Below are 19,142 nucleotides of genomic sequence, written 5' to 3'. Positions count from 1 at the left end.
TATCTTTTTTCTTCCAAATATGAAAACAGATACATTTTGTGTTCAAAAAAAAGTTGTTCTCTATCTACTAAAACATTTATCCCGGACCTAAATATGTTCTATAACAATATACAACAAGAAATACATACATAGCCGCAGGCTATATATATAAAACCAGTTAGCATTATATGCAAATGTGAGTTGATGCAGTAGTATGGGCAACTTGACGGTCGAGATACGTCTTGTTACAATGTCATTATGTATATATTTTAAATGAATCTACACACTTGAGTCATTTGAAGGTTAGTTTTATTAATTATTATTTAAATTATTATTAATTATAGTTTCATATTTATAATAATTCATGTAAATAATATCTTTTATTACGTTACATTTACGTAATAAGGATACAGTGATTGAGTTACATCGAAATTCTTTTTAGCTAAATATTATTCAAATTTAATAAAAAGCTAAATAACAATATAGACATATATAATTAATATACTTTTGTACAGTATCCGGCGATAAATATTGCACTTCGACTTTTGGAAAGAGACAATCGGCGAGATAATCGGCTTTGTAGAGCGTTATCTCTGTCGCACGAAATACGATTGACAAAACGTCACATAAGTATTGTGGGACAGGGATAGTGCTCTACGAAGCCGAAATTAGCCGATTGTCTCTTTCAAAATGTCGATGTGCAATATTTATTGCCGGGTACTGTAATGTATATAATTAATGTATGGTATGTAATATTCAAAAATAAATGGTTTCTTTTCTAAATAAGAATAACTACATAATAAAATTATTTATTGTTTATATAAAATATATTTTTTTAATGTTTCTGTCCTTGTACACCGAAGTTATTTTGCTATTATATTCTAGGAAATAAAATAAATTAATGTATCTTATTTTAGTATGATCACTTTATACAGGTGATTGATATCAAAGTCTTTTGCTGATAAATGAGCTACGTATTAAAACTTTTAAACTATAATCATCCTGTATAAATAGGTGGGGTAGACGCGACCTACTTCACTGTATTTCCATTTTATAGTTGGACATCTTGGTTCCGTACTAGAGATTGGCAAAATATATCTTTTCGATCTTGTGCTATATATCACTCTTTTATATCTTTAACTTATTTAGCTGACTGCGGCTCAGAGAGAGAATAAGGCAGCTAACACTAAACATATATCCTCTATATCTTCGGCTTTTAGCTCAGACTTAGAACTCGGTAAAGCGGAATAAAATGTGTGAGATATTCCTATTAAACATTTTGTGTCTTTGTCATAATGCGCAAAAGCTAAACGCGCGCGCATGTTATGTGCCGAAAATTATCCAGCCTATCTCTCTCTCTCTCTCTCTAACTCTGGAAAAGCCGCAACTTGTTATAAGTATAAAGATATAGAGAAACAATTGATACCCACGCGCTGAAGAGTGATTATATCTTTTGCAAAGATATATATCTTTCTTTAGCTAGCGAGCGAACATATCTAGTCCGCAGTCTTCGCTTCAAGTCTCTGATGGCCTTCTTATGCCCATCGCTGGGATATGTCTGATACTTATATTCGTCTAAGAATCTTTTCATTACTTTTTCGATCTTGTTAAGAAATCCCGAATACAATCCTCACCATGGTTTGTTATATAAAGTCTCTTATACTTGTGTTTACTAATCCTTATTTCAGACAATTAAGAAGTATATACACAAGTTAATTTTCATTTTTATCAATTTCTAGAACCAGTTCTAAAATCTTTTGGGTTTTATTACTTTAAAAAAAAGTTATTGATTCATGTAACATATACATTATTTTTTTATAAAATCATATAAACACGATAATTTCCAGACGAATGTAATTTTTTTAATAATAAATACATTTAAAAAACTTTTAAGTTAAACGGTTTTTTGATACCCATATTGTGGTGGTTGTGGAAAAATATGTACCTAGTCCGCCATATTGGAACGGCGTCCATCTTGAATTATAATTTTGACATAACCATCGTGTTTTACTAGTGTGGCCCTTTCATTTGATACCCATATTGAGGAGGTTAAGAAAAAATATGTCCGCCTTTTTGTATCGGCGACCATTTTAGATTTATAATGTTATTGATTTTATTATATTATATTGTCATCAAAATTAAATGTGTGTACCAAATTTCGGATCAATCTGTCAACGGGAAGGTGCTTAAATTTCAATTTCTAATTTTGACCCGAATAAACAAATTCCGTACGGGTCGAAATAAATAAAACCGTTTAAAAACAAATCGTATAAGCATTTGTCTGTAGCGATACATGCTATAAAAGATAAATCTAATCGAAAGAAATCCTTTGTAAATTTATTATAATTTTACAGATATTTAAGATAATAGACTTGAGGTTACTAAAACTGTATATATTTGTTACGGTATTGTGTGTATATTTTTGTGCTGTGAAATAAATATCATCTATTGCAATACCGCCTTTAATAGCCAAATTGAAAATATACAATTTTCTCGGTGTCTTTGAACTAACTTATTTTCATTTTGTGGTAATTTTTTCGATTGACTTCTTTATTAGTATTTCACAGTTTAATAAAAGAATATCAATAAATGAAACATAATTACGTGTGAGTTATAAATGAAACAATTTAGTCTACAGCTTAATGCATAGATTAAAAAATATACAACGCGCATTTTTTATTAGGGGGACCGGAAAGTAATGTCGCTTTTTAAGTTAAATTCACACGACTACATTTTAACAAGTTTTAATTTCTAATCAACAATATATTCACATTCGTTATCAACAACCTTTTGCCATCTAGTTAGTGGCGTAGCTAAGGTATTTAGGGCCTGGGGCAGATTGGGGCTTGGTGCCCCCCCCCCCCCTCATAGAGTCTAAATAATTTCAAAATTCAGAACAGAATGTAGTTAATATATTTTTTTTGGTTCAAAATAATAATAAATATATATAAAATAACATTAGATCTCAATAAAATTGATTGGGAAAATTTAAAAAGAAAATTCCTCGCTTTTTGGCCTGCAAAGTCCTTAATCACATTTTCAAAATCAATAGTGTCGACTGCAAGATGATTTAATCTATTTATCATTAAATAATCTTGCAATAATAAAAATTTGCAATTTATTATTTTGTCATTTAGGGCCCTTTTAAAAACACTTTATGTGTTTTGCAAATGAAAGAATTAAACACTGTGTATATTATAATTTGTAACCGTTTATTTTTTTTAATGTTCATATTATTTAACAACTTTTTTAGCACAAAAATAGTAAAATTCCCTATTCTTTTTATGTTATTTACTTTAATTTATGTTTTTTTTTAACATTTCATTTTCATTTTTCTTTTAACATTTCATTATTCATTATTAAAATTTTTTTCAACTTTGGTGCCCCCCCTGCTTGTGGTGCCTGGTGCGGCCGCCCCGCTCTCCACCCCCTAGCTACGCCACTGCATCTAGTATACAAAATCAATGCCGGAGCTGTAAAGTCAATAGATTTTTCTGTAATATATGTTGACAGAAACGACATAACTTTCCGGTACCCTTAATATATAAAATATGTACATGATTTCAGTCTTAGAATGTTCACTGTTGGACATAGGTTTCTTCCAATAGCACTGGTGGGAAGGACCATTTATTTTTAGACGAATTTAACAAGTTTTGTCGGTTCATCCTAAATCAGTGATTCCCAAAGTGGTCTATATCGACCCCTAGGGGTCTATGACAACCTGCAAGGGGTCTATGTCAGCGAAAAAAAATTTGGGGGTCCATGAAATGAAAATGGGGGTCCACGATAGTGGATCTTAACACATACCCTGATAGTATCTATTTACTTACATCATACTATCTTATAATATCAAAACATTTACATTATTTATAAAAGTACCTATGAAGTAAAATAAATATTATATATGTTTATAAAATTGTGTAAGTTGTAGGATGTTGGTATTCGCTTTGTGGTCGCAATGCATTTTGAACTTGTAAAAACCTGAGAGTCGCAGTCTCGTGTTTATTTAATGTTACGTATATTTTACATAACGGATATAAAATTATATTTTGATTAGTTTTAATTTAAATTCAATTAATAAATTAACATGTGTTTTTACTTTAAGTTTTTAACACTAAACTTCACTACAGATAGAAATTAACAGGAAATCAATATCAGGTAAGTAGGGGGTCTACCCAACACGGAAAAACATGGCAAAGGGTCTACGACACAAAAAAGTTTGGGGAACTCTGTCCTAAATCATCATCGACCATCTGCACGCTTATTGGCATCACTGCAAGTTAAACCTTCTAATTCGTACGAAAATGGATATTCGCATTTCTTATTTGATTTCTTATAAAAATCCCAAGCATAGCTCCTTCCTTAAAGAAGATATAAAATAATATTTAATATCTCTTTCCTTATATAAACAATAGTGCCTACTTCATTATGACTCATTTGATAAAACGAAACCGGTTTCTCATACGAGGGTCGTCTACTTGGAACGCTTTTTGTCTAAAGGAACGATATCAATAACAATTATTTATTTGATTTTGTTATCTCTGTACATATAATTATTATGTTAAATCTTTATATGTGTTGGATGATTTAGTTTTAATTATTTTTTTTATTTTAAATACCATGTTTATATACAATAACCGGCGATAAATATTGCACATCGACCTGTGGAAAGAGACAATCGACTAATTTCGGCTTCGTAGAGCACTATCTCTGTCCCGCATTACCTGTGTGACGTTTTGTCAGTCGTATTTCGTGCGACAAAGATAACGCTCTACAAAGCGGAATTTAGCCGATTGTCTCTTTCCAATGGTCGATGTGCAATATTTATCGCCGGGTACTGTATTGTATATAATTAATGTATGGTATATAGTATTCAAAAATAAATTGTTTCAGATATATTAACGACATACTAATATAGTAACAGGTTTTTTTTCTAAATAAGAATAAGTACATAATACAATTATTTATTATTTACTATCTGTGCATGCAGACTTTGAAGTTATTTTACTATTGTATTGTATAAGATAAATGAATGTAATATATTTCATAATGATCACTTTATATAGGTGATTGGTATGAAAACCTTTTGCTGACGATCATCCTGTATAAATAAGTGAGTTGAGAGCGACCTACTTCACTGTACTTCGACGATTTTTACATTTTCGTATGTCCACCTCATCGTTTGACGTCTTGGGTACGCGATAGAGATGGGCAAAATGTATCCCTGTAATCTGTCGAAATTAGCCGATTGTCTCTTTCTAAAGGTCGATGTGCAATATTTATAGCCGAGTATTGAAACGGTCGGTGCCACGGCACTTTTCGAAGATTTTCCAATCAGGCCGCGTGGTGCGTATACGACCCACACTTTAAAAATAAATATAAAATACTGCGAAGCTGTAATTAGTTGTAAAAAGTTATAAATTTCAATATGCATTACGTTCGACATCGAGTGCTGGTCTGGTGTGAAAATCAGGTAGGAATCAATAGCCTCCCTGATAAGAGAAGAAAAAACCAAAGAAGAGTTCCTCCTACTCTATAGAAAAATAATAAGTATTACTATACATAGAAATTAAAGCTAATAAAAATGTAAACAACAAAAATAAAAAAAATGTAAAACCAAGTGATATTGTAATAATCCTATATAGAAATAAAATAATAAAAATGTAAAAGAGTAATGAGGGATGTATGAAAGGTGTTACAGAGCGAAAGGGAAAGACAGAAGAATTGTGGCATGAATGAAAAGAACGAAAGATCATACGATGTATGAAAGACGATAATGAAAATAAAAAAAATATGTGAAAAATTAAATAATGTTGAATAGTCCCTGTCCCACACAAGATAGGAGGTACGAGAGGCTCCCAATAGCGGGGGCCATATAAAAAAAATACATTACGTACGTGATGTGAAGTTATATATATTCGAACCTACAATTCATTTGTTTAAGAATCCCTTGTTCTTCAATGAGAACTGCAAATGGCCTGAACGGAAAGTGCAGCGGGGGTCATATACGCCCCGCATGGGATGGAATGTGTTAATAATGAATTTTCTCATTTATTTCCAGAGATAACAAAATTCAGAACGATATTGATTTAAAACAAGGGGACATGTTGAAAATTTTTATAATATGTTTGATGGTCCGCAGTCTCATGGCAGAGTTGAAAGGTATGTTATTTTGAATTTTTATTCTTAATTAAATATTTATGTAACCATTATCTTGGTAACTAGAGATGGGTAGCTCGCGAGCTAAAGACAAGAAAGATATATATCTTAGCAAAAGATATAATCACTCTCCAGCGCGCGCGTTGCAATTGTATCTCTATATCTTTATACTTATAACGAGTTGCGGTTCGTTCAGAGTTAGAGAGAGATGGGCCTATATAGCAATTTACACGTAAAAGAGAGAGACGGATAGGTTTGTTGAAACGACGTCATCACGCGCGCGTGTTTAGCGTTGTTGTGCTTTATGACAAAGACATGAAATGCTTAATAGGAATATTTCACACGTTTTATTCCGCCTTACTGAGTTCTAAGTCTGAGCTAAAAGAGACGAAGATATAAAGGATATATGTTTAGTTTCAGCTGCATTATTTTCTCTCTGAGCCGCACCAAACTGAATGAGTTAAAGATATAAAAGAGAGATATATATAGCAAGATCGAAAACATATAATCGCTCTTTTCTTGTCAGAGATACATTTCGCCCATCTCTATTGGTAAATATCGGAAGATTTCAAACGCAACATTAGAAGATAAATCCTGCTAAAGAAAGAACTATCAATCAATTTTATCTGCTTCAAATTATTATTACCATTTCATTATTATAATGTCTCTGACATAAACTTTTTCTACAGTTTTCCAAAAATATTTTCTGAATGCTGCCCTTATTTAGTGTATTTTATTTTTAGATGACCCTAACAAAATCGTTTAATGTATTTGTAATATTACAATGTTCGAAATGAGCTGTATATTAGGGGTAAGGAAAAAAAAATATGTGTAAAAGTTGTTAGTATAGAAATTAATGTATGGTAGATGAAAGATCAAGGATGCAGATTGAAGTGTTGCCCATTTAACACGTTCACTGCGGGCATAATTTTGAAGAACTTTCAGATGGTGCGGCTGAGGTCGAATCAGCCTCAAGATGAACTTCCTAGTAGTGCGGTTGAGGCCTTTTCTGCCTCATGTTTCAATCATTTTTTTCAATATTGAGTCAATGCTTCGCAGACATAAAGAAAGCTATATTTGTCTTTGTCATATCTCATACGGTTGAGTGTAAACAGCCGCCGCACTAGAGAGAAAACACGAGTTTTACGCGCCGCACCAGTGCAAAGTCTACCATGAGGCTGAATCGGCCTCAAGCCGCAGTGAACGTGTTAAAGTGGCATTAGGTGTGGCACATCGTTCCAGCAATGTTCGTTGGGACCGAAAGGTTCATTGGCATTTACGAGACGGTAGACGCAGCGTGGGTAGATATCCTTCTAGGTGGATCGACATAGTTGAGATCTTTAAATGTTTAATGGAATCAGGCGTTACCTTGCGGAAGTCGATTCTAAGTAAGAAAAGGACCAATATTTAGCCACTTCCGCACATGCAGTGGTAGTCGAGCAATGAAATGCACCGCCCGCCAGCCCGCTGATAAATGCGTATGCGGCAAACAATGTGAATCACACAACCGCCACCGCCAAACTACTTAACACGTGTTTCACCCCTCCACCGATTAGTGCCAAACACAGTGACTCTGTGTTTGGCACTAATCGGATCTTAGATTTATAATGTTATTGATTTTATTATACTGTATTGTCATCTAAATTAAATGTGTGTACCAAATCCCAGATTAATCTGACAACGGGAAGGTGCTTAAATTTCAATTTCTAATTTTGACCCGAATAAATAAATTCCGTACGGGTCGAACTAATTAAAACCGTTTAAAAATGAAAAACTTATTTCAATGGTCGAGTTTTTAATAATCAATTGTTTGATTCAAGAGGGTGACAGCTGCGTGAATGAACACACCAACATACTGGGGAAGTGTACACCACCAGACAAGTGTATGACCGCGAAGAATGACTTCCAGTAAGTAACCGCTGGTCATCGTCATCATTTAGTAGTACATCCACTTGAAATGTCAAGTGGATGTACTATTATATATACGCATTGGTCTCCCCTGCAGATTTCCAATACCTGTTTGCTAGAAGAACAAATTATTGTACGGAATTGTGATTAAACAAATTGTTGGAGAAGCAGTTGGAAACTGTATCAAAATCATCCTGTGTTCTTCGCTATGTGCTGGTCTGTTCCAATCGGTCCTATTGAAACGACTGCCTCCGGCAAAAATGAAAATATCAATAATCAACAATTTGTTCTGTATTTTCAACAGTTTGTTCTACGTGTTTTCAACAATTTGTTCTATGTTTACAACAATTTGTTCTGTGTTTACAACAATTTTTTCTGTGTTTACAAAAATTTGTTCTGTATCAATACCTTCACAGATTCAATGGAATACGTCCAACGTACTGCGTGCATTCCTTTGACCAGCTCCTCATCTGCTGCAGGGACGGGAGTAGTATTCTTCAAGCGGCCTGGGCAGGCAGTGTGGGGTGAGTTCTTGTTGCAAACAGAACTTTATAACCGCATATAAGTATTTTATATACAGGATGGTTGGTAATAGTTGTAAAAGCTCTAAAAGGTTGATTGTATAGATCGTTTGTTAATAAAAATCTTTTACATCTATTACACAATCACCCTGTATCAAGTGATCACTATGTAGTCCGTACTATAGCGTGTGTGTGCCTTTGTTTGTTTCCTCTTTTGCTCTTAACCTTGAGTGTCATGGTGTTTAATTATACAAACGGAATGGCCGGTTGCAGAATTTGGATTTCAAATTAAAAATTATCTAATACCATAAAACAAGCGAGCGGGAGAGAGATAGCGGTATCTGTGTTATTGATGGGGGTTTTATAAACATGTCGTATTAGATTAAAGATCTACCGGCGTTCGCAATCAAAGGCCAATCATTCGTCGATCGTTTTTTTTTTAATTTGAATTTGAAATTCGAATTCTGCCAGCGATACTCAATATTAGTGAATAAGATACCCAAAGTTCCTTGTTAAACTAATTTTAAACCAAAATAATGTATTTTTTTGTGCTTTTTCGTATTATATTCTGAAACTTTTACGTATATACGTCCAAGGAAATTGTCCAGTTCGTTTGATTTTAACACAACGGTAAATACGACCTCTCCCTCGTACCTACTTCACACTACACACCCACAGTTTTTTGTTATTTGGCCCTGGACATTACATATACGGGTGATTATTTTTAGTTAAATATTTTACATTCTCCTTCTATTCAGCATAAATCCTTTCCCTTTCCTTCTATATATCTTTCTATCTCTTTTATATCATACAGCTTTCATCACCTTCCTTCCCCCATTTTCGCTACTAGATCACCGGTCATTTTTATTTAATTTATTTTTTTATTTTTCTTTCTTACATTATTTACAATTTTACTTAATTTACTTGCCTTAGTGTCTTGTTCAACCCCTGTTTTACTCTTGGGTCTTGTTTTTACTTATTGCATACTGCACTACCTTTCTGCATAAACCTAAGAACAAATCCTCAGGTTTTATTTCAGTATCTGTGCAGAGATCGCTGATACGTTCCACACCTCTTTTAGAATCCTACAGGACAATACCTTCTGGCAGTATAAAGTCTTTAGGAAGAAATAGTAAACAAATAATTAATTTTAATACGTAGTAATCAGAATTTTTAAAATTTATTCTCTTACTACATTATTTATTTTAGGTCTGTAAACAATTTCCATGTTTATTTACGGATGTATGAAGTTCAACCAATTAACATAGAGATTATAATGTTCGCAGGTCTGAAAGGAAATTGTCCACAGACGGAAGAAGAGTGAGCGAGAGAAGTGAGTAGATATATATATATATATATACATATATATATATGTGTGTGTATGTGTATAATATGTATACTAATTTTATTGCGAATTTTCTTTTAAGTTTGTATCAAATTTAAATCAATCTATTTCAAAGTTCTCTGTTTCATTTATTTTTGCTACTGTTTGCGTATTTTCGTTGGTTTTTGAAGTCAGTTGTAAACAGGTCTTCAAAATTTTAACATATTGTTACAAAACACGAGTTACAGAACCCTATAAACAATAAACACGGAACCCTAGGATCAAGAAATGCCGTAAACACGCGTGACCTTGAAGTTATTTATAGATTTTTGCGTACGGTTCTCGGAAATTCTAACCGAGTACTATCTCGAACTTACTAGAACCTTCTCCGTAGTATATGTGTACTCTCCATGTCGACAGTTCAGTGTTGTTTTTCGAATTATAAGATTAATATCTACGATCAGTGATACAAAGTGACTATTTGGTAAGTTATTTGTACAGTGATTTCCTGAGCGATTTGAAAGCGTAGTTTGGACTAAGCGAAAGTATACTTTGTGTTAAAGAAGGGTGACCATCTGATTTGTGAAGGTCTCCTTGTGAACCAATGGTGTTTCATTTCGAGTTAGAACTCACAGTACGTAACAATATCATAAGCTTTCTTGGCATTTTTTTGCAATTTAACACGAAATTTTATATTAGCGTGTTGTCAAAGTATGTGACTAAAATATTAGAGGGATCGGAAAGTAATGTCGTTTCTGTCGAAATGTACAGAAAAAGCAATTGATTTGTTACCGCTCCGGCATTGATTTGTATACTAGACGGCAAAAGGTTGTTGATAACGAAGGTGAATATATTGTTGATTAGAAATAAAAACTTTTTAATAATGTAGTCGTGTGAATTTAACTTAAGAAAGCGACATTACTTTCAGGTCCCACTAATATATGACCACATTATGCTGCTTTTAGTAGCTGATAGACAAGTTATAACTTGTTCAAATCTGCTAGAATATTTCAATAAATCAGAATATATAATCTATTTATTCAAACTGACATAGATACTCTATTTATTATTATTTTTTGCTGTAATTATTTCAAGGTTTAATACGAATATTGCGGCATAGTAAATGTCAGAGAAATATCAACATTAATGTTCTTTTCAAACTTAATTTTAAAACAAAAAGCTTGGTCACACTGTCACCCAGTGGTGGATTTATCCAAGACACACCTGCTGACTCGTGATCACTATCAGTTCAACGAAGTAACCATCGTAAGATACGATCATAAACCAGCTTACGGAATTGTAACGCCAAGGGAATAATTTTCAGAATGCGAGGAATATAGCAAGGCTGCTGTGAAAGAGGTGGAATTTATTCCGCTGGAACTCGACCCTGATGGCTCCAAGACGATCAAAATACCATACTGTCTACACTCAAGCGTGGAACTGATAGTGGGTGGACAGGTTGCCTTAAACGGGGAATTCCCACATATGGTATGTTTATTAAAGTATTGTAAATTACTTTTTCGTATTTCACTTGTTATATAAGGATTAGTATTGCTCACATTCAAGTTTCCAGAGGATAGGCAGCAGAGTTTTCTGTGTACCATAGTACCACAAACTGCGATCGCCATCTTGTCTACCAAGCGTGGCGATTATAGTATATTCCCTCATAGATATCTTTGGGGGAGGTGTTGTAATGAATGTTTATGGGCTCAAACGAAGATATATTCTAAGCAAGAAAAGGACCAATATTTAGCCACTTCCGCACATGCAATAAAATGCACCGCCCGCCAGCCCGCTGATAAATGCGTATGCGGCAAACAATGCGAATCACACAACCGCCACCGTCAAATCACTCAACACGTGTTTCACCCCTCCACGGCGCATCTTCAGGAATTATGTTACACCGATAGGTCCTTTTCTTGCTGAGGATGGACTTCCGCGAGGGAACGCCTGATTCCATTAAATATTGAAGATATATTCAATTACAATTTAGTTATTTATTTAAATTTCAACTAATTCAATGTACAGAGCTAGATTGGATCAGAAATAAATAATTACATAGAACATCCAAGATCAGCGAAGTAAATTTAAGAATTGGTCGTCTGAAGTTTCAGTTGGTCGGAGTATATCGCTTTTTTAGTTTTATTTTTATGCTATAATAATTTATATTGGCATTTCTAACACTTGCAGGTTATCATATTCTTTATTAACCTTTCGGTGTGGGTAAGATTGCAACATGACACCTGTCAGTTTCGGGAACTTTTTTTAATTTTTTTGAAATTGTTTGTAGAATATCTAAAGCGAGTGATTTTAAACTGTATTTCTAATGTAATTCGATATAATGCAGCTTGTTTCCCTTCGGGCAAAGTTGACCCGTAGGCACCCATAGGGTAAAAAAAGGATCAATATTTAGCCACTTCCGCACATACAGTAGTAGTCGTGCAACAAAGTGCACCGCCCGCCAGCCCGCTGTAAATGCGTATGCGGCAAACAATGCGAATTACACGACTGCCACCGTTAAATCACTCAACACGTGTTTCACCCCTCCACGGGGCATCCTTAGGAGTTATGTTACACCGATTAGTGCCTGACACAGAGTCTGTGTTTGACATATATATGTACATATATGTACAAAGGCAGTTGATAGGTTAATTTTTAGCTTTGATTTTTACAGTGATTAGAATTTTCAAAATAAACATTGATTTCAGGCAGCGGTCGGTTGGCCGGATTACGATGGTGGGTACAAGTTTGGCTGTGGTGGAACTCTCATCAGCCCCCGGTTTGTCTTGACGGCTGGACACTGCGCACGCGACCCTCGGGCCTTTGACCCTCGACCAGCGATTGTCAGGCTCGGGGATCAGAACATCGACCCGTCTGTGAAGGACGGTGCCAACCCAATAGATGTGAGAAATATTAATTGCTTGCACATCACACACAAATACACACACACACACACACACGTACGCACACGCACACGCACGCACGCACACGCACACACACGCACGCACACATACACGCACTATTGAATATATAATATGCAACTATAGTTCACTATCACAAGCATATATGTTTTCGTGGACCCTTACGAATTGTGACCCCTTATTTTATATCGTTTGAAACATTTTGATATATGTAAACCGATGCCCAAGCCAAGGATCCTTCAAGAAAAAGCCTTCAAGCTTCTCTACCTTAAAAGAAGTCTTAATCTAGTCGCTATCTGCGCAGGTCCAAATAAAATATGAACACTGTTCGTTTGTCATTATATGGTACAGGTGTTTAAATAAATAAATAAAATCGAGTTCATTAAGAAAAGGACTAATATTTAGCCACTTTCGCACATGCAGTGGTAGTTGTGCAATAAAGTGCACTGCCCGCCAGCTCGCTGATAGATGCGCAAGCGGCAAACAATGCGAATCACACAACTGCCACCGTCAAATCACTCAACACGTGTTTCACCCCTCCACGGGGCATCTTCATGAGTTATGATACACCGATTAGTGGAAATCATAGAGTCACAACATAGTGGCGCTAATCGGTGCGGAATTGGCTAAATATTGGTCCTTTTCTTACTTCGGATGGACTTCCGCAAGGTAACGCTTGATTCCATTAAATAATCGAGTTAATGTTTCAGGTGCCCATAAAAACAATTTACACGCATCCGGACTTTAAGCCCCCGAAGAAATACAACGACATAGCTCTGTTCGAGTTAGCAGCTGACGTGGACATCGAGGAGAACATTCGGCCCGCTTGCCTCTGGACTAGACCGGATTTCTGGAACCACACGAGGGCGATCGCAACTGGATGGGGTATCTTAGATACTGGTAAGTGCTACTGATCACGGAGGCCATCTAAGCCTACCGCGTGCTTCACAGTATCGAGGTGGACACGTTTTTGGTCCAGTTTTTCACAAGGCACAGGGGGTTCTCCGAGCACCTTCTCTGGATTAAACTCAAGGAGGATGGAGCACCTGGTAGCCCACTGACCCAGAGGACCTTTGGTTGACTCCGAATGCTAGTGAGGCATGAAAATCTGCGAGGAGTTAATGGCCTCGCTAATAAAGAAGGAGGAAAGAGACGAATATTCCTCGAACTTTGCAGGAAATTTGCAGAAAAAGTAGTAATAAAAGTTAAAAATAAAAATAAGTGATAACAATAACATAGAAAATAAATCAAAATAAAAATGAAATGAACAAAATGTTTAAAATAAAATAAGGAAATGGTAAAACTGTGAAATGAGGTGAGGAGTGAAAGATATCGAATGAAAGAGCAGAAGAACAGCAAGTAATTACTTGCACCACGATCTAGTCCACCGCTGGGTCAGAGATGCAAGAGGGATTCCCTTTGGCCAGACAGTTCAGTACCACCACCACCAGCTACCGTTGTTGTGAAGAGTGGTTAATGAATAGAATCAATTGTTATTCCAGTTTTACGTGAACCTTCAAAAGAGCTGAACAAAGTTTCACTGCCACTGCTGGAGAACGAACCCTGCGACAAACTGCTGGCACCAATCATACACAGACACTTTCCACGGTTAGCTTCGACCCAGATCTGCGCTGGGGAACTTAGTGGAGGCAAGGATACCTGTCAGGTACGACTCAAGCACCTTAGTTTTTCTATTTACATATTATTTATAGGTGTAAGGCTTTTCCAGCTTCGTCGATAAAAGAGAAGGAGGGTCCGTGAACTACACTAAAAAAATCTAGCATCGTGTTTCAAAGGCTACATATGACATTTTGACGGATGTGAAATTGTAAAAGGTTAGACCAATGAATGTATAACTCATTTTTTCTGTTTAAAATTTTTTTACTCCCATTTACAATCACCCTGTATAAAGCGATTATTTCTAAATATCAAATTAATTAATTTTTTTGTATTGTAATGCGACTGGCCAATAACTTGTCGCAGTACAAACTACGGACAGATAAAAAATAATTAATTTTAATATGATATCGGAATTTGGAAATCGATTATCTTACTACATTATCGATATGTTATTTATTATTTCTGAAACCGTAGATTTTACGATAGGATGTACCGTATTAACAGCTAATGGGTATATGTTGACGATCACTCAAAGTAACGTAATTTTTATTTTCGCATCTTATGAATTTTAAATACACCTATGAGTTAAGTGGGGTCCCAATGCCTTAAAACGCCCTCACTGATCGCTCTCTGTGCGGCATGAGAGACTCCTGTTTTTCAGTTAGGACCTTTTTTATTCTTCTCACAGTCTCTCAGGCTGGAGCAGCTCTAGCTCGTGTAGCGCCCGTGTGCAATGAAACCCTGGCGCCCCCTAGGCCTGACTCTCCTCCAACCTCCCCCGCGGTTATAACTACCAACTTTGTTGTCGTAACAAGAAAGTTTTTTCATAATCCAACAAGCTATTTTATAAACAGGTATAGCTTACAGTGTGGTATTAGTTACGGCCTTTCTTCTTATGACGGCAGAATAACACTCATTGTTTTTATGCCTGTAGCACATCTCTTTTGCCGCGGCGCCTGTGTGCATTGCACACCCTGCACTATAGGTTAAGCCGCCCCTGCTACCAGGCTATACTATTTAGGATAGCAAAGTATATATATAATTTTGTCAAATGCCATGTAACTTCGACAAGTACAAACAAAGATATTTTGTATGGAATAGCAGTTTGCATAGCTGTGAGATGCGGAATGTCACATTGAACATGACAACACTTTAGGAGTTGAAGACGTTTGGATCAGAGGATTACTTATTCTAATTGAAATAAAAGAAAGTTGTGTGAATTTTCGCCTTTGCCGGTCCGTCATCTGTTTTGGCACTTGAGACTCTATTGTTAGCAATTGACCGATAAAAATGAGGGTTGAAGTGGCAGGTATAACTTAGTGCCCAAGTTCTCAAAATATTTTAATGGAATCAGGTGTTACCTCGCGTAAGTCCATACTAAGTAAGAAAAGGACCAATATTTAGCCACTTCCGCACATGCAGTGATAGTCGTGCAATGAAATGCACCGCCCGCCAGCCCGCTGATAAATGTGTATGCGGCAAACAATGCGAATCACACAACCGCCACCACCAAATCACTCCACACGTGTTTCACCCCTCCATGGGGCATCCCCAGGAGCCATTCTACACCGATTAGTGCCAAACACAGAGTCAAACACTTAAAATATTTTTTTGTACTACCCTCAGGGTGACTCGGGAACACCGCTGCAAGTGACTTCGTCTGACAACCATTGCATCTTCCACGTGCTGGGGGTGACCTCCTTCGGGAAGAACTGTGCTCTCAGGAACACACCATCGATCTACACACGAGTCTCCAGTTATTTGGATTGGATCGAGAGTATAGTGTGGCCTGATGAGGTGTAAACAATGTCTTACCCACAGCTGGGCAATGTACACATTTTTACAAGGATTTTATAATAAATATCCTTGAATAGAACCTTTTAATTTTTTTTTTAACTTAGCCTAAGGATGGATGAAAAAAACTCATTATATATATTTATCGCGTAAAAAAAATTTAATGGGGACGAATAGTGAAATCTATTTTTTAGAAGAAATAAATCCTATATTTAAGACAACATTTTACATTTTAAAGAATACAGGCTTTCTGAATGAAATGGCAATATTGTGTCATATTGTATTATAGAGTAAAATATATTCATCATCATCAGCCTCTTGTTTAAGCCAAGATCGTCATTCGCTGCGCCTGCCTTGGTCTGTACTTTGTACGACCTACATGACGTCATCGTCGCATCGAAAAAGGGAATTCCACAGAAATATAATTCCTTGTATACATCGGGCCAAAGAGGTCGCTCTACAGTATTTCTTGCGCTTACCGTGGTCACCACTCTGTATGAGCTACATGAAGTCATCGTCGCATCGAAAAGGGGAATTCCTCAGAAACATAATTCCTTATATACATCGGGATAAAGAGGTCGCTCTACAGCATTTCTTGCTCTTGCCGTGGTCACTACTCTGTATGAGCTACATGACGTCATCGTCGCATCGAAAAGGGGAATTCCACAGAAACATAATTCCTTGTATACATCGGGCCAAAGAGGTCGCCCTACAGCATTTCTTGCGCTTGCCGTGATCTCCACTTTGTATGAGCTATATGACGTCATCGTCGCATCAAAAAGGGGAATTCCACAGAAACATAATTCCTTATATACATCGGGCCAAAGAGGTCGCTATACAGCATTTCTTGCGCTTGCCGCGATCTCCACTTTGTATGAGCTACATGACGTCATCGTCGCATCAAAAAGGGGAATTTCACAGAAATGTAATTCCATGTATATATCGGGTCAAAGAGGATACTCAACAGGATTTCTTCGCTTACCGTGGTCACCACTTTGTATGAGTTACATGACGTCATCGTCGTATCGAAAAGGGGAATTCCACAGACACATAATTCCTTATATACATCGAGATAAAGAGGTCGCTCAACAGCATTTCTTCGCTTACCGTGGTCACCACTTTGTGTGAGCTATATGACGTCATCGTCGCATCGAAAAGGGGAATTCCACAGAAACATAATTCCTTGTATACATCGGGCCAAAGAGGGCACTCTACAGCATTTCTTGCGCTTGCTGTGGTCTCCACTTTGTATGAGCTACATGACGTCAACTTCGCATCGAAAAGGGGAATTCCACAGAAACATAATTCCTTGCATACATCGGGTCAAAGAGGGCACTATTTCTCGACTTGTGATTGGCTGATGATTATTATTAGTCAAACATTGTTTTAATAATTCTAAATCATTATAAATATGTGCTGAGTTTGAATATGTGCATATTCCTTAGTTCTTTGGACTTGGTGTTGTTATTATCTCCAAGATCTACCGGCGCTATGAAGAATCCCTCTTGTGCGACTAGAGAAGAAGATGTGATGATCATAGTTGTGATGTAAATTATAGATCTTTATCGAGAGCCGATAGACGCCTTCTGCAAGCCTTAACCTCTCAAAGATTACAAAGATGACCAGACTTGTGATGAGACCAGCGAATCTCCACGATTTTACTTACAAGGACACAAATCGTATCATTAGGATATTTTATTTAATAAAACAGGTTTGAAGCAATACAACATAATTTTATTTACAAAAACATTAAGATATATAATATTTAACATACATACAAACACAGTTTAAAATCAAACTATAATATATATTTATGGTCTAATATACAATGAATTTGGAGTTTCTAATAACTTGTACACCAATGCTTCACTTTGGTTACGTTCCAAAAAAAAACACGACGCAAATTGAAACGCCGCAAAGTGAATTAAGATTTTCTATAGCAAACCATGTAAAGATCGAAGATAGATTCCAGGGTTACGAAAATACTACTTATTAAAAAGAAAATCGAACAAAGTAAACATTTAAAAAACAAAAATAATATAACTCTGCCAATAAATAAATTGGAATAGTATTTACCTTTTTTGTAACCAGAAACAACACGTAAAAATTTATATAAATTTATTATTTTTTTAAAAAAAAAAGCACAACACACTACATTACAACACACTATGTAATTGAAACTGAACTATAAAATTAGCAAATCAAAGTGAAAATAAAAATGTATTCAAATTGCGTTGATTTTTAGTTAGAAAGGGAATCCCCGAGTTTTGATGGCATGGCGCAATAAGAAACAAAAGTGTTGCCATCTTTTCGAAAAAAGAAGAAAGAAAATTAAAGACTCGAACCCAAAACAACGCAACCTCGAAAATCTAACGACGCACAGTGAAAATTAGTGCTAATTAAGCAGCGACGCAACTTCGAAAAAAACGCAAAACGAAACGACGCAAAGCGAGGTATTGGTGTAATTCCAATTAGTGACTAGATAACTGGAAGGTATGTTGCAAACAATTGTCAGAACAGACAGGAACAGTGAAGCTATAGGTGTAAAAGTTTTAAAAAGGTGAATGACTGAAAATGAATGAAAAGCTTCATTTTATGAGTGACGTTATAACAAAGCTCATGATCACCTACAGAGCAATGGATAGGATTTTATTTGGACCTTCAGGATCGAAAAAGAAATGAGGAGTTACCTAGAACCAAGGTCACAGACGCACCTTGAAGAATAGCACGACTAGCAGTTGATCATCGCTTATGCAACTTGCCGTTGAGTCCAAAATTTTATGTAAAGACCACGCTATAAGGATGATATAAAGTGATCTCTAAAATATCTATAACTCAGACATATAGTAAACAATAATACATCTTAATATGTTGTAATCTGAATTTTAAAAACGCTTTTTCATACTGTATTATCAT

At 35.8% G+C, this 19,142-nt stretch overlaps 1 protein-coding gene and 1 long non-coding RNA gene across 2 annotated transcripts; both read left to right on the top strand.

Moving 5' to 3' along the window:
- Positions 1-195: 195 nt before the first annotated feature.
- On the top strand, positions 196-8,566 carry LOC137927361 (uncharacterized). Its single transcript, XR_011107758.1, has 4 exons — positions 196-281; positions 6,041-6,141; positions 7,959-8,046; positions 8,463-8,566. It is a non-coding gene; the product is annotated as an uncharacterized lncRNA (long non-coding RNA).
- Positions 8,567-8,936: 370 nt separating this feature from the next.
- On the top strand, positions 8,937-16,235 carry LOC137927280 (serine protease snake-like). The gene is made up of 7 exons (XM_068771062.1): positions 8,937-8,941; positions 9,854-9,900; positions 11,216-11,383; positions 12,604-12,794; positions 13,523-13,712; positions 14,315-14,478; positions 16,059-16,235. Exons 1-7 carry the CDS (start codon positions 8,937-8,939, stop codon positions 16,233-16,235), a joined length of 942 nt encoding a protein of 313 aa, XP_068627163.1.
- The last annotated feature ends 2,907 nt before the right edge of the window (positions 16,236-19,142 follow it).

Source organism: Battus philenor, unplaced genomic scaffold (genome assembly GCF_028537555.1).
Source record: "Battus philenor isolate CCGP_79_NKW_IND1 unplaced genomic scaffold, ilBatPhil1.0.hap1 SCAF_30, whole genome shotgun sequence".
Lineage (NCBI taxonomy): Eukaryota > Metazoa > Arthropoda > Insecta > Lepidoptera > Papilionidae > Battus > Battus philenor.
Note: the sequence above shows the minus strand (reverse complement) of the source record. Positions and strands in the feature narration are given on the sequence as shown.